The 17,412-nt window shown below is 36.2% G+C and overlaps 1 protein-coding gene across 6 annotated transcripts in view; it reads left to right on the top strand.

Annotated features, from left to right (window-relative positions):
* The window catches only part of TMEM117 (transmembrane protein 117), a 496,249-nt gene that overhangs the window by 412,560 nt on the left and 66,277 nt on the right, over positions 1 to 17,412 (top strand). For all 6 annotated transcript variants that reach the window (XM_072798249.1, XM_072798248.1, XM_072798250.1 and 3 more), the window contains one exon: positions 1,582 to 1,741. In XM_072798249.1, coding sequence (XP_072654350.1) covers positions 1,582 to 1,741 — 160 coding nt within the window. The remainder of the gene's footprint in view (positions 1 to 1,581; positions 1,742 to 17,412) is intronic.

Here is a 17,412-nt window from a genome sequence, read left to right as displayed (position 1 = left end):
AAATAAATAAATAAATACCATAATTCTTATGTTTGACTGTATAATATTCGCAGCTTCGTTCAGTTGAATCATAATAGTTATTTAGGATTTCTTCCATACTTAATTAACCCATTTAAATTTCTGGAAATGATGAAAGGTATTCTAAATGGTAGTAGAGACAATCTGTAATTTATTTTTTGGAGATCATGAGTGAAATTCTTTTGACAGTTTGGAATTTTAATAAAACAATTTTAGTAAAAATTTTGTCTTTCAAAAAAATTTAAATATATCTTTTCTATTTGTGGGGGTAGGAAATATAAGGAGAGGTTCATTATATTCATTATACCAAAGTAAAACTTGGTACAAATAAGCTAGTGTGAAAAAGCAAACCCAGTATTTAAGTTTAGAAAATTGTGCTTTGTTCAATTGAAAAGAGATGGTCTAGGATAGTCTGTATTCTTCTTCTTCTTCTTTTTTTTTTGTATTAATTATCAGATATCAGAGGGCAAAAAAACGTTGCTTAATTGCCAAAATGGGTATCTGTTCTTCTAAGGTATTATTTCACCTCCATATATTTTCTTTCATTTTTCTTTTCTTTTTTATTTCCTTTTTTCTTCCTTTTCTCTCTTTCTTTCTTGCAATTATTTTCAAAATAATTCCTCTTTTTTATTTTCCTTTTTACAGTTTAGGCAAGATCAGGTACATTCAGGGTGGCATAGCTTTAGACTTCTTTTTACAATTAAAAACAGTATCCAGATACCAATATAACTCTGAAAGCAGAGGCTTAACTACAGTATAGACAATTCTCTGGTAGATTAAATTTTTGCTGCCTACATTACAGATTTACTTGGAATGTCAGTGTTAAAGGCTAATTTAAGGACTCTTGATTTTTATGTAAAGCTCAATTGTTACAATTTCTACAAATATTCATTGAATTCCATCTGATGTAATTATGAAGGATTTTATAGGGGTGACAAAGATAAGAGGTAAGCTCAAGCCCCTAGCATCTATCTTACAAGAAGGAATGGGTAATCAAACATGGTGTGATCTAGGCCACAGGCCATCTATGACACAAATCGTATGAGGTGAAATGGCTACACTGTTGGTGTGTAGAGATGGTTCTTCCATGGAGCTCCTCAGGCTATGAGGATGATGAGGGGATTGGTCTAACTATCCCTCTCTTTTATAGGACACTAATAGAATCCGAAGATTTGTTTATCATTCACCATCTCCTGTGCTCCTCCAAATACATGTCTACTACCCTCAGTAAATGATGTACATGTAATGAGAGCTACGTACTAATGCTCTCTTTGGGACACATATTGCACTAGCCAAGGCCATTTGTAATATTTTTATTGTTAATTATTTGTTCTATAATCATTATCTTAATGTTCGTAAGGGAAAATCTTGGGATGGATGCTATCATATCGTTTGTTAATTGCTCTTGGAAGAAAGCACTTCATTTGCTTCTTTGTTCATCTTCATTTTGGTAAATATGCCTTGGCAAAGGGTGGACATTTAATACAGCGTAGAAAACATCTACTCTTCACTGTCTCTATTATTATATCTAATGTTCTTTAATGAACATCTGGTTCCTTGCAGGACGGTTCTCTTTACTCTGACTTCTGTGGTTGTACTTGTCATTACAACTGACTGGATCAGCTGGGACAAGCTGAATCGGGGGTTTTTGCCCAGTGATGAAGTTTCCAGAGCATTCCTGGCTTCTTTCATCTTGGTCTTTGACCTCCTTATTGTAATGCAGGTAAGTGTTTTTGTATTTCCCTTCGATCACTAAAGCAGCTCTATGCTTTGTTCCAGTATAACAAACACTGTGTGTGCAGTGAAAGGCTCCATTAAGCTAGAGAAGTGCACAGTTTACAGTTGCTATTTGTAGGGTCTTCTCTGATCCTACTTTCAGCAGTTTTACTGGGAGGATATGCCAACCGGGCTTTTATGAAAGGAACACCAAAAATTCATTGTATGAACATTGCAAGGTGGGCCCTGAGTAACCATATAGCATGGTGGTGTTTTCCGCCAACGCTTCTAAACAAGGCAAAACAACAACAAAAACCCCTGTCATTTAGTAAATGAAAAGCTGCAGAGATGAGGATGATATAAAGCCAGCAAAACACGGATAAGCAATTGCCGAAGCAAGTCAGGGTTTTATAGCAGTGGAAATAGAATGATGTAAAAATGCTTTTTCTGGTTATGGAAATTATCACTTTCTTTCAGTACTCACTAGAGATCATTCCATTTTCATGTAAACAATATTTCTGCCGTGCTCAGCAACAGACTATTTGTACAATAGCATTCCACTAACCAGTGCTACTCATGTAATCTGCTGTGAATGGTTTGTGGGGTCTTAGGATCCAAAAATGGAGGAATGTTCCTTTGTATGAAAGGCCAAAAGAAACATTAACTATTTCTTGGCACTTTATGTTGCTCATTAAATGTCCATTCATTTGCTAGACATTTCTTATCGGTTTTAGAAGGCAATTTTGGGTTTTCCCCTCTTGAGGCATTAGAAGTTACCACAACAAAGGCCTCAATTGCTGAAGGGAAGGTAAACACCATTTTGTTCCAAATTTATGTGAGATTTCACAAGATAGCAGCTTAGTTTTCTCATTTCTAGAGGCAAAGAAAGGCCTTTAAAAGTGATATTCTGTAGTATCTTAAAAGAGAATAATGGTTTGATGTTTTTTTATGTTTTGTTTTGGGGTTTTTTGCTATGTAATATAGCTCAGTCATTAGGTTCAAGATGATTTCTAGAATATATTGCTATTTCAGTGGATAACAATATAAAACATGATATCAATTTTAAAAATTATATAAAATTGAATGTCTCATCTAAAAATTGATGTGTTTCTTTTTTATTTTCTGTGGCTAGTTTAGCACAGTGGAGAAAGTAAGAAAGCACTGGTGGGTTCCATATCTGTCTCTTATTTGCCTCCTCTGGATATTTATAAAATCAAATTTGTAACACTAATGCAATAATGTGTTATGCACTACTTGTTTAGAGGCTGTTTTTGTCTTCTTTCATCTAATACTCCTAAATGATTACTTCCTTATGTAAAATATCTGCTTTGGCCAAATGGCCTACTATACCTCTTTGAACCCATCATAGAATCAAAGGTATCAGTAGCCGAGTAGACCATTGTCTTTTTTTTTTTTTATTTGTATATATGAGAGCATAAATTTTTTGATTTTGTACCACTATCCATCACCTTCTACCCTCTTTTATAACATTTTAATTATTGTTCTAATAAGGTCACAAAAATCAGGGATTTGAAGGAGGAAAATATAACATTACAATTTACAGGTATTATGGACTCGCTCAAAAAGTACTTAAGGAGGGATAGAAGAAAGGAAGGATAGTCAAGATTTATGTAGGCAGAGTCAGCAAGACTGGGAAGGGGAAGGCATTCTAGATGAAGGAAATGACATGAAAATGTGGAGTCAATAAAGTGCTGAAGTGTTCAGAGAGTGGCCAGAACCCCAGTTGATTGAATATGGAGAGTTCATGCTGGGGAATATATCAGTTTGGACCATTTTGGCTACAAGTAATAATAACCCCGCCAAGCTAGCTTAATCAAAGGGGGAATGTATTACTGCAGTATACGAATGTCTTATGAAAGAGAAGGAATGACAGTACATTTTAGGGACACATGAAAGCAGAGACCAAAGTGTACCAGGGAACCCAGACCTAGCTTTTATTCTCCATTCTCATCTTTTTTTTTTTTTTAAACTCCTGTTTCCTTTCCTCTCTTACTGCAAAGCAACATTTTCAGCATCCCAGTTCACATGGAAGAAAATGGCCATAGCCAACACTTCAGAGGGAGACTGTTCTCTAGTTGTTAGGTTTAATTCCAGATTCCTGGGGAAGGGATTGCAAGAATTAGATTGCACCCCATCTGTGAAATGATGAGGTGTGAGTCCACAGAAAAGCAGGGAGATGTTGGGCCTCCAAAGTCAAATTAATTGATGTCTAATATGAGGAAGATTCCAAAAAGAGGCCCAAGAAAGAGGGCTCTTAATTCTTTTTCTCTCTCCTCCAGTGCTGAGTCAGCCAGGCAGGCCTGTGGATTTCTCTTTTACTATGTCTCTTGTAGCTTAATCCTTCCTTCTTATTTGTCTACTTCTATTCAGTTCTGACTCTCCTCTATATTATTGTTAAATAATCTCCTATACAGAACCTTCTGCTTCCAGATGTCCCCTTGTCCCATGCACACTATAAGGCTCAGCCTCATAAACTTCCAATCTGAAATACCATGTTGTACTTGCCTCTTCTCAGCCAAAGTGGCTCCTCGTTGTCCAAGAATAAAGTCCAGATTCTAAGAGTGTGCTTTCAGTGCCTTCCACATTCTGGCCCTGGGTGTTTGTTTCTTACATGTTTTTATGCTCTAGCTCTACCCCAGACCAAAGGACTTGTTGTATGGCCCTTGACTACAGCACACTTATTCCAAGATATCTGGAAGCCTCTTTTTCTCCCCAGATGTGTCTCTTCTTGCTCTGCTCATCCAGACCCTACCACTGAGGACCATTCCAATTCCCTCTCATGAAAACCATATAATCACTTCCTCCATGGAACTGCTGAAGCACTTTTTACCTGGACTACAAATCACCATTTCACTTTTTTCATACTCTATGGAGCAGGAACCATAACTTATGATTGTATATCCCTGGAGTCTCCCTAACACAGAGCCTTACATGGGCAGCAGTATGGCCAGAGTAATAGCTGCTTGATGAGGATAAAGAAGTGACATTTGAGCACTGCGTCTCATGCAAACTCTGCCCTCCTTTGGGGGCATCATGTTGAAATTTCAGGAACTAGTGTATGTGAGTTTAAGGAAGAGAGTGAATTTTAGGATGTAGAGCCTTGGAAGGCTTATATATTCAAGACATTTAAAAACATATAGTACAAATGTCCTGACAAGTCCAAAACTAAGTAAACTGTGATCTAATTCATTCCAGAATCACAAATTTCAGACAAAAGAAAATAGAAAAATAGCAAAATTAGTGGGAATGGAGGGAATAGTTTTATTAGAAATTTTCTCTCATTGGACTCATTTAAGTGATTTAAAAGCAATTGACCTTAGACTTTTCTAATACTAGAAAAATTCAACTTACACTATCAAAAGATATTTTAATGTTTTAAGAAAAAGGAAAGAAAAGAAACATTTAGAATATGGCATTACTCCTGTAAAGATTTTATCTTAATAAAATTAGTAGGTCAATTCTGAAAACTTTTAGTGAAAGTATAATTATTTTTATGAATAGTAAATAGGATTTTTCTACATTTATCATAAAAGTCATTTGTCATATCACATTTTTCTGTAGTTCTGCTAAAGTCACTAAAACTAAAGCATAAATGGACGCCAATAAAATATAACATGTGACTCAGATAAATCACACATTTCTTTTTTTTTTAAATTTTTTTTTTAATTTTTATTTATTTATGATAGTCACAGAGAGAGAGAGAGAGAGAGAGAGAGAGAGGCAGAGACACAGGCAGAGGGAGAAGCAGGCTCCATGTACCAGGAACCCGACATGGGATTCGATCCCGGGTCTCCAGGATCACGCCCTGGGCCAAAGGCAGGCGCTAAACCGCTGCGCCACCCAGGGATCCCTAAATCACACATTTCTACAGACCATGAGAAGTAAATTATAAAAACACTTTGTTCTGAGGAAATCTTATCTAAATTTCTGTTTAATATTTATAATTTTGCCATTTGATTTTTATATTCCTTTAGCTCATTGCATAAGTACTTAATTTGCAGTTACATCCCACCCATTCATCTCTTGTTAGATTGAAGAAAAGATATATCTAAATTATATAAGAGTTAAAAAGATAATGTATTGTAATCAAAGGAAAAAAAAGTGTTCTAGGAGTCCACCTGTTCAAAACAGAGATCAGTGTAGACAGAATAGTAGGACAAAACTTCAAATAGAGATGAGAGTAGAAGGGCAGGCAGCTAGAATTTGAAAAGGCAAAACAATAAACAAGACAATTTTCTCCAGCTAGCTGGGAGTAGTATCATAATCATCACAAAAAAACTTGGTTTTGATCCATTAAATTCAGAAAACATTTATGAATTCAATTTTTGACTTGTTGAGGAACCTCCACACTGTTTTCTACAGTGGTTATACTGATTCACATTCCTATCAACAGTACATGACAGTTCCTTTTTCTCCACATCCTCACTGACACTTGTTATTCCTTCTTTTTTTAATTTTAGCCATTCTGACATGTGTAAGTGATATCTTTCTATGATTTTTATTTACATTTCCATGATGGTTATTGAAATAACCATAGAAATACCATATGATCCAATAATTCCAATACTAGACATTTATGCAAAGAAAATGAAAATGCTAGTTTGAAAAGAGATATATATATATATATATATATATATATATATATATACCTCTGTTTATTACATATTATTTCCAATATCTAAGATATGGAAGCACCCCCAAGTGTCCATCCATAGATGATAGATAAAGAAGGTGTGGTGTGTATGTGGACTATTACTCAGCCATGAAAACAGATGAGACCTTGCCATTTGCAACATCATGAATAGACCTAGAGGGTATCATGCTAAGTGAAATAAGTCTGAGAAAGACAAATACCATATGGTTGCATTTTATATGTGGAATCTAAGAAACAAAACAAAGAAAAAAAAACCAAAAAGTAGAATTAAACCTATAAATACAGAGAACAAACTGATGGTTGTCAGAAAGGAGAAGGTTGGGGATGGGCAAAATTGGTAAAGGAGAGTGAGAGATACAGCCTTCTAGTTATGGAATGAATAAGTAACAGGAATAAAAAGTACAGCATATGTAATATCATTGTAATATTGTAATAACATCGTATGGTGACAGATGGTAGCTATACTTGTGAAAAGCATAGTATAATGTAGAGCTATTGAATCACTATGTCGTGAAAGTAATGTAACCTTGTGTGTCAGCTATATTCAAATTAAAAAAAAATAGCCAAACTCATAGAAACAAAGAGTAGAATGGGAGTTGCCAGATGTTGAAGAAAATAGGGAGAGGTTGGCAAAAAGGTACAAACTTTCAGTTATAAGATGAATAATTTCAGAGGATGTAATAATGTGCAACATGATGACTATAGGTAAAAATACTGTCTTGTGTACTTGCAATTTGCTAAGAGAATAAATTATAAGCGTTTTCATAAAAAAGTAACTACATGGGGTAATGGATATGTTGGTTAACTTGATTGTGAGATTCATTTCACAATGTGTATATATATATATTAAATCATAATGTTGTACAAGTTAACTATATTATAATTTTGCCAATTTTACCTCAATAAAGTTGGAAAAAATACTAAGTGATAAAGAATGTGACATAAAAAAAGCAAAACAAAACATTTACGAATTTATTCCTAGTGTGCATCACATCAGGTGCTGGAGACACAGGACAGTGGGAAAGGAAATCAAATATCAATGATACAGTCCACATGGGTTTGTAATAACAAAGGATTTAATTCATAATTTGGTAGAATAAATAGGAATAGAAAAGTAAAGGCATTTTAGGAAAATTGTCCTTAGAAGAATTTTTTTATTCAGGTAAAAAGCATATATTCCTATGTTTGCCCCTCTTAAAATTCATCTCCCCTACCCTCCTAGGATCTAATTGATGTTATGAAGGCTTTAAAATAAAGGGATGTTCTGTTCATAAGATAACAAAAATTCTGTCCTTTTTAACTAGATAGGAAGAAAGAGAATGAGAGAAGAAAGAGAAAGGAAGCGAAGGAGGAGTTGAGGGATGGATATTGGGAAGGGAAGATGGGGAGGAAGAGGAGAGGTGTGGAACCAGAAGGATGGTGTATGACTTGAGGAGCCAGTAAAATTCTCCAGTGTGGATGGATAGGTGGAGACTGGACAGATTAAGCAGTGGTTATGACCATGGAAACTGATGAAGTTCTATCTGTTGTTAAGTTTCCACGCATTCTTTGTCTCTCCTGAATGTTTTACACAACTGAACTCTAGGAATTAGTGTACGGAATATTAAAAGCTGTTGAGTTTTACAACTGGATCAGTGTAGTCTAGCATCAAGATAGCATCTGCTGAACAAAAGTGCTCAGGGGGCAGAGGAAACTGTGAGAAGATAAATTTCTTTATGAAATGACTTTATAGCTAAGTATAGAAAGGTTTTGCCTTGAATGTCTTCTCTTTAGCATCCTCTCCTCTAGAAGGTTTCTCTCATCATCTTCTGTATGTGTATATCTTAGTTTTATGTACATAAATAGATACTAATATAAAATACTAATTTAAAGTGTAATATCTTTATATGCTTCAAGGAGATGAAAGAAGTTTTCTAGAAAAGAGGAAGATAGCTTCAAGGATTATATTTTGGTGAATCCTCACACTGTTGATACACCTTTTCAACACTCTTTTTCTTGTAATTTATCTACATACCTTCCTAGTACCTTCATACCTATGTACATACATAATTCCTATAACATGTGAGCTCCTCAAGGAAAGAAGATATGCTTTTTCAATTTTTTTATTCTCTCAGCTAGCTCATGTGCACTGCATTACAGTTTTGCCATAAATATTTGCTGAATGAAAGAATAAATAACTGAGTGATCACAGCATTATTTCAGAAAAGCCAAATAACATGAGATTTTTCAAGAAGCAAAACGTTTACCAACAACAGGAGAATGAGCCATCAATAATATTAAATTAGGTCATTTTCACTGAATTATGATTTTATTATAATTAAATATCCAAATAAAAATCGGAATGAATTGCTCAGTTAAGTGTTAAAAAGGGCTCTTTGGTCTAGTTGAAAAGCACTTAGAGAAAGGTGATATTTCCTGAAAAATAGTTCCTAATGCACTGAAAAAATAATTATGAAAATTGCATCCTACAAACATTTCACTTTGTAACATCCAAAATGTGTTTTTTGTTTCATGCATAGTTCTCAGAAGTAGATTGACGAGTTAAAAAAAAAGACATTATGACTTTTGGTAGACCTTATTTTAAAACTCTAATCACCTGATTTCAGTAGGGCACTTCTTTTGAGGTCATAGCTGTTGAAAGTGGAATCAATCACTTTAGAACATAGGGCAGAGCAACAAGCATGAACCTATTTTAATTAAATAGCTATGGTGTTTTGACAAGTTGGCATATATTTTCTGGATAAGTTGTTCTGACTGATTTTGTTTATAGGCTACTTAGAAATAAAGGGCTGTTTAAATGTCTAGCTGCCAGTTTTAACATGTCCTTCAGCTTTGTGAATACTTCATATAACTTTTTCAAAGTATTTTAAACTCTTCTTCAGAATTGTTTCACATCTTCATTTTTCTTACATAAAGGTTACACTCCGACTTGAAAACACAGGAATGGTAATTTCTGTAATAGGTCTCAAGTTATGCCATGGAATAAGGGATTAAATATTAAGTAATACCTGGATTAACCATAGATGCCTGCTCTCTTCATATATGCCTAAAAGGTTGAATCTTTGTTTTATTTACTGTCACTATTTTGTACTTCTGACATCATCTGATCTAGTGGAAAAACAGACTTTTCAAGGAGTATCATGGAAGGGAATCGCAATATACTATTTATTAGTAGTCCCAGTGACTAGCCTCCAAAGAGTTGATAGACTTCTTACGGTAAGTCATGTCTACGGAGCATGAGGGAATCCAGCCAAATGGGCAGTCTGCAGGAGGTGCCAGAGAACAAGTCTTGGCAGGTGACCTATGGTATCAAGAAAATATGGCAGAAGGTAACAGGTAAGCTGGAAGCATAGGGATTACCAGGCAGACAAATTTTAGGATCCAGTCATGGGTACTGTAGTGACAAACGCACTCACTTGAAAATGAAACTAATAGTCTGGTTAACATATGATATAGATCACAGTTTTGAAACAGACAGTAATTTCTATGAGAGATTATTGTGAGTGGGAGAGATCACTCAAGTCTTTAAGGATAATGTGAGAAGAATGTAGCTTGAAGGAATTATAAGATTTGGTTAAGCAAGTGGAAAATAGAGACATTCAAGTTTCATCCCAATTTAAATGCTTCAGTCCCTGAGGTATTTTTTTTAAAAGAGAGCTAGAACATGATTAGAAAACTGGCAAAAGATAAATTCTATACTGTTGCACATGAGCAGTAATTTTTTCAAAGCTATGTGGAGGTAGCAAGATATAACTCCTTCAAACTTATATTTTTCTACTGGGCATACCGTTGTTTTCAGGTGCCATGGAATTATTAGTACCTTATCATCACCTTGAAAGAATGTTCCTGCCCTAACCTTTACCCAAAGCTCTGTGTGTGGATCATGGTTGGCCCTGGAAGTCATGTGTAGCAGTTACCACTTGTCATTGCACCACTTGTATATGAAAAAAAAGTGCAATGTTGAAGACACATTCCACCATTTTATCAGGTTCCCAGCTCCTCCGGGGTAGTTTTTAAAGTCAGAATGGTTATTCCTCAGGTCAGAATTGTATAGGTGATGCTAAATATAAGCCCAACCAACAGACAGACATTCATGCCAAATATCCTGTTCCCAGATGAGATGGGCTAATACTTTGTTCCAAGTCTATTTTTCTAAAATATTTACTTATTTTTTTGAGATGGAGAGAGAAGAGGGGCAGAGGGAGAGGGGGAGAGCTCCAAGCAGATTCTGCACTGAGTGCAGCACTCAGTCTCATAACCCTGAGATCATGACCTGAGCCAAAATCAAGAGTCAGATGCTTAATGGACTGTACCAGCCAGGTGCCCCACTTTGTAGCTATTCATAATGGAATATCAGGAATAGGAGATATTTCCATGAGCTCTTGTATTAAGTGGTTAAGATACAATGATAAAGCTAAAGAACAAGTTAAAAAAGAAATGTTGCAGGCAGTGAGAAATCATGGAAGCCAGAACATTCATTTTAAACTGATGCCTAAAATAAGAAAGGAAGAACAGCTATTTTTAGACAGATAAGTTTAGTACTATTTCAGAATCACAGAATTTTAGAATAGGAGGACAATTTTGGGTCATATGATCACATCCTGATTTTACAACTGAAGCCGAGAAAGATTTTGTAATTTGCTTGAGGTCACTGTGAGTCGGTGGCTGGGCCCATTCTAGAACCTAGGTCTTCCAAATCCTAACTCACTACCCTGACAGGTAGTTTTTGAGAGGCTGATTCACTCTGGAGTGGGACAAGCAACAGGAGCTTTGGGGAAATGTGTGACAAGTGGCTCAAAGTCTGGCCCTGTGTATGTTAAACTAAGGATTAGGTCCATTACTAGAAGACCATAGAATCTTCCATAGTAGAAATGAGAACAAGCTACTAGGAAGGGCAGTATGCTTTACTGGAAACACACTGAACTAAAAAGAAGGCAAGATGGAAGGAAAGATGGAAACAGAAAATAAAAATAAAAGGCTATTAATCATTGAGCACTTAGTATATGCTGAGTACTGCCCTGGATGCTTAGATACACTGTGTATTATTTAATCTTATCAACCTCTCTACAAGATTGATATTCTTATCTTTAATTTTTAAAATGAGGAAAATGATAGTTTTCCACGGTATGGAGTCTGGATTCAGCATAATTAAGATAGAAAAACAGTACTGTCTGACTCCAAAGCCCATATTTTTCCTTTACCTTGTAGAATTGTTGTGTATATGAAATTAAATAATATACGCAATGACTACAAAGAAGCCCTTTAGGGGGCAGGATGCTGAGTAAATGATGGGAACACTTTTGCCATAGACTAGAACCAAAACTCTATTTCTTAATGGCAGTGGAACCGAGGTTAACTCACTTCATCTCTAGGAATCCATACTCTCATCTATAGCATGACAGTTTTCATGACCCACATTACAGGATTTTTATGACAGTTAAATTAAAAATGCAGTTGAAGTATGATATTTTCATATATCTAAATTACATTATTTGGATAGAAGAAAACAAATTAATTTAGTGGGAAAAAGTGTCAGATTTATGCTTTGAATTACAATGAATCATTCAAGGTTGTTTTGATTTTAGCTAAGGAAAACTATAATAACGTGATAATGGAGTCTGAGTAATGCACTGCAGCCATAATCTGCTAATAGAGATATACACTAAAGGGCCGATTCCCTTCCTTACCTGACCAGAAGAATCACCAATACTCCTACAAAACTGTGAATTCTCTCTCTTTAGGAGCCTTCTCAGAAGTTTCTGGTTAGTAAGTGTGCAGCGGTACCTGGGAATTCCTTGGCATTACAGATGATTCTTGTGGCCATGCATTACAATCCACTGTGTGCTGGTTAACAATGCAGATTTTTGGGTCTTCCTTTTAGATCTAGCGGTATCAGAATCATGAGGGAATTTGATTTGTGAATATGAATCTTTATTTAGCCCAAGTGCAATTTCTCTGAAACGCACTATTCTAAGGTATTACGCCGGTAATAAGTGAATGTTTGCTATTACTTTGATTCAGATGGTTATACATAAAAGAACCCCAAGAAAATTACCAATTGCCAGATGGTACTTGGAATTTATTACATTTGATGAAATATGGGGGTTGTTCAGAATCATGCATTTTGCCTATAAAACCACATCATTCCTGTGGTGCATATTGTGAAAAACTGAACAATTAAAACCAAATATGTACGCGGTGCATTTTTGTCTATTTTTTTAATGGAAATATATTTTATAAATATTTCTTTGCAGAAAAATGTATTTATGTCTGAGATGCTTATCACTTATTCAATCTCTTAGATTTCAGTAGCCGAGTACTGAACATTTATTTGCAAGTTGAATAAGATCTAAAATATAAGAATAGCATTGCACCAAAGAGGTATATAGGTCTCTGTCTTATAACAAATATGTGTCTGGGAAAAAATTAAAATCAGTTATTTATAAACCTTGTCATTCCTTCCTGAGCCTTCTGAAAATGGTGCCAAGAAATGTTCTTTTTTTTATTTTATTTATTTGACAGAAAGGGAGAGCAGCAGAGGGAGAGGGAGAAGCAGGCTTCCCACTGACCAGGGAGCCCAATGTGGGGCTCAATCTCAGGACCCTGGGATCATGACCTAAGCCAAAGGCAGACACTTAACCATCTGAGCCACCCAGGCAACCCGTCCTTTTGTTTTGTTTTGTTTTGTTTTGTTTTGTTTTAAATGAATAGAATGATAGGTCTGTATGCAAAATGAAAAAACTCAGAGACCTAGAAGAGATACCTGCCCATGAAATTGGACAGTATGAGCTGGAAATTGGAAGATGTAATGGGGAGAAAAAAGAGAGAAGACACAAAGGTGACAGCTGCCACAGCTAATAGAACTTGAGAGACAGGTGTTTTTTGAGAAGTTTTGCTCTATCATATGCAACGTTATATTCTACATCCAACTTCCTAAGAAAATGTCAGCTTAAAAAAAATTCTCCAGTCTTCTTGGCATTATTTGCCTTCAGTCCTATCCTCCTCTTTTAATTGAAGATGGGTTTCTGGGTGCGAGTCAGGGGAAGGACAAGGTCGTGGAGGCCAAGGTACATTCTGATTACACAGTTATGAAAATTAGTGGGTCCTTACATGTAATGATTGTGTGTGGAATAAAGTCTGGTGGAAGCATTCACTTGATCTTATTACTACTTCTTACCATTCTAGTTCTTTACTAGCTCAAAACCAAACTATGTATCTCTTTCTTTTCAATCTGATTTGTCAACCCCCCACTTCCTCTAACTCCCCTTTAAAAATCAGTATCCCCTAAGGGTCTGCCCTGTTCTCCTTTATCTTTTCTTCCACTATCATGACTTCAAGTCCTCATATAGGCTAATCTTTCTCAAGTCTAAGTGCCTCTGCTGAATTTCATACTTGGATATTTAACTGCCAACTGGCTGTCTCTGCCTAGATGGTCCATGGGCTTCTCTGGTTCACCATGTTTAAAACCAACTTGTCATGACTTTTATGCACTCAGTCACTCAAGCCAAAAACCTGGGACATATCCAAGATTTCTCTCTCTCTCATCTGTCTTGCAGTCAATTGTCAGGCTTATACATTCTTCTTGCTAAGTGTCTCTTGAGTCTGTTCCTCCTTTAGACCCTAATAGCTTCTACCTGGTTCAGGTTACCATCAGCTTTTACTTATATGACTATAATACCTTTTCTCTTCTTTTAGTCTTACCTCATTTGTCCAGAGTAATTCTTATAATATACAAATCTAATCCTCAAAATTCTTCAGAGAGAAAGTCCTTTGTGTGCCATACTAGCCATGCTGTTATCCAGCCCATGGCTAGCCACTGGCCTCTTTCTGGCCATCATCTTCCCTTCCCTTCTCTACACCTACCCCTTATGTCTTATACTCCATTAAAATTTGAAATACCTATTGGTTAAAGTCATAATGCCTTTCTTCATGGTGTAGGCGTTTGCACTGGCAATAATTGGGTTTCTCGTCAGTGCGTGTGTTGGCTCTCCTTGGCCATCACTCAGCCTCTAGCCTAAATGCTACCCTCTCTATGAAGCCTCAGTTTCCTCTTTCAGACAAACTTAAGTGCTTCTGTTCTTATACATTCGTTACAATGTTTATCAATGTCCATTATGGTTATTCTCCTGCTGCATTGCATTTGTTTGTTTGCAGATATATAACCATCTCACTGAAAAATTGTAAGACTTGGAACAGTTCAAGTCAAATACAGAGAATATTCAACAGATGTTGATTAAACTTAGGCCAGCACCTAGACCAGTACCTCACAGGTCATTGGGACTCCATAATCATATTTTACATGGAAGATTTTATAATATTCCCAGATGGGAGCAATTTCATTTTTTAGGCTATGGGGTCCATGTACCTATATGAGCTACTTATTAGAAATTTTCTATGTGAGAATCATATTCATACCAATCAGACATTGCAAAGTTTGTTTTTTAGAGGACTTATTAAGGTCCTGTTGACATTACAAAATCTATGAAATGAATTTGGTATAGGCTCCAGAAATTTTATCATGAAATTCAATTTTCTTTATATTTTGTAAAGCACAACCATCACAGACCCAGGGTAGAGTTTTGTTCTGACTCTTGTATGTTCTAGCTTTTCCTTGAGCCTAGTTTTTGCTCAAGTAAACTCTTCCAGGGACCCCGGGGTGGATCTGTGGTTAAGCATCTGCCTTTAGCTCAGGGCATGGTCCCAGGGTCCTGGGATCAAGTCCCACATCGGGCTCTTGGAGGGGAGCCTGCTTCTCTCTCTACCTGTGTCTCTGCCTCTCTCTATGTGTGTCTCATGGATAAATAAATAAAATCTTAAAAAAAAGTAAACTCTTCCAATTGAAACTGGTGTCTCTTTGACTGCATTAGTGTGCCTCTTATGAACAGATGCCAAGGAGGTTCAAAGGGTGGTAAAATTTGGGGCTATGATTCCTCCTCCCTATACTGTGAAATGGGATAAGAAAATTCTGATTGCCAAGTCATGAGGAAGAGATTCTGAGCATGGCAGACCATGATGTATTTTTCTTAACTACCTGGAAGAAAGAACAAAGTAAAAATATTACAACAGAGCTTTGGCTTCCCTTGTCACCACCTACTAAGAGAGATGATGACTCCCATCAGAAGTGCTTCCTTCTTAAAGAAGAAACAGAGGACTGTAATCACTGACTTCATGTTAGGAGTAAACAATTCTATTATTATGGGGAAGACTGAATAATCAAAACTTTTTAAAAGCCAATAATCTTAAATTCAGTCCTATAGAATTTGCAATGCTTTATTAATTTATAAAAATAACAACCATCTCTTTTCAAATGCAAACTACTCAATATTAATGACACTACTGCATTACATGTCTTGATATAGAATCACTCAAGGGCTCAAGCCTAGTAGCAAATGTGGCCTTAAGTATGTATTTACTATGTCTTTATACTAAAATAATAAAAAGTTATAGTTTCTTTTGATGAAGACAGGAAGAATATTTGTAGGGCTTAACAATGTAAGTGAAAAAACTGGAAACAGGGACTATCACAAAATGAGATTTTCTACAATCTCTAACCATATGACCTGGGAAGATAATGAACTATAACAAGAGCATAATGTGATTAGAATAAAATGAGTGATTTATATCAGACAGGGCTTGTCATAGAGAAGGCACTGAAGTTATCGCTCTTTCGCATGGTCCAGGCGTTAGTTCAGTCTGCGTTTGCATAGTTAGTAGCTCTGAAACATTTTCTATTTGACCTCCAGGATTCTCAATTCAATGTGTATTTTGTGAGATTGACCAATGAGGCAAATATTTAAATGAATAATGGAACTTTTTAAAAATTATTGATTCCCAGAGATCTGGCATGTTTAGGCACCCTCACTCTTTCTGTTCAGATTCATGGAAGGCTTCATCTTGATGTGAAAATGGCTTTCTGATCCCTCATCTCTCGGCTAGAATAAATATGAATAAATTTCATGAAAAATAGAATAAACAAATCCAATATGTTTTTGAATGTTTTAGAAAACTATTCCCATCTATGAATAGACTGTAACTTGCTTATGAGGTCAGAAAGAGTAGATCATCACCACCAAACTTGAGGGGCAAGAGCCAGTGTAAATATTCTTTCTTTTGAAATCTGTTTTCAAGCTATGCTATATAAAAAGGAACCTTCCAATCTAATTGATGTACAACTACTGTCCCATGATGCACAGTAACTTACAGGGACTTTTAAAAAAAATTTTTACTATTTATTCATGAGAGACACACAGAGAGAAGCAGAGACACAGGCAGAGGGAGAAGCAGGCTCCTTGCGGGTACCCTGATGTGGTCCTCAATCCCAGGACCCTGGCATCACAACCTGAGCTGAAGACAAATGCTCAACCACTGAGCCACTCATATGTTCCCCTGCAGGGACATTTTAGTGTCAACCTGCCAGAAAGGTTGTAACTGTATATACATCACCGACAGTGACTGAAGATACCTGGTGTGGTAGGAAGAATGAACAAAATATCCCCCACAAAACATCCACATCTGAATCGCTGGAACCTGCAGACAAGTAAAGTTACATGGCAAAGGGAAATTAAGGTTGCTAGTCAGCTGACCCTGAAATATGGAGATTATCCTGAAATTTCCAGGAGGACCCAATGTAATTACAAGGATCTTAAAGAGAGGAAGAGAGAGGCAGAGGAGGACAAGAGGTGGCAGCATGAGAAGGCTGGCTTTGAAGGTAGACCAAGAGGGACAAAAGTTAAGAAGTGCAGGTGACATCTAGAATCACAAAACACTCTCTCTTTGAGCCTCCAGAAGGTATGCCGGCCACCCTGCCAACCCCTTGATTTTAGCTCAGTGAGACCCATTTTGAACATCTGACCCCTAGAACTGAGAGCATAAATTTGGAGCCTAAAACTCTAAGTTGGTGGTAATTTGTTACAGCAGTCATGGGTAACTAATACATCCAACTTCCTCTACATCTTTGCTGACATGGGCTATTATTGACCTTTTACCTCTTTTCTAGCCCAACA

The sequence above is a fragment of the Canis lupus genome, chromosome 25 (assembly GCF_048164855.1).
Source record: "Canis lupus baileyi chromosome 25, mCanLup2.hap1, whole genome shotgun sequence".
Classification (NCBI taxonomy): Eukaryota; Metazoa; Chordata; class Mammalia; order Carnivora; family Canidae; genus Canis; species Canis lupus.
This window is presented reverse-complemented; position numbering and strand designations above follow the sequence as displayed.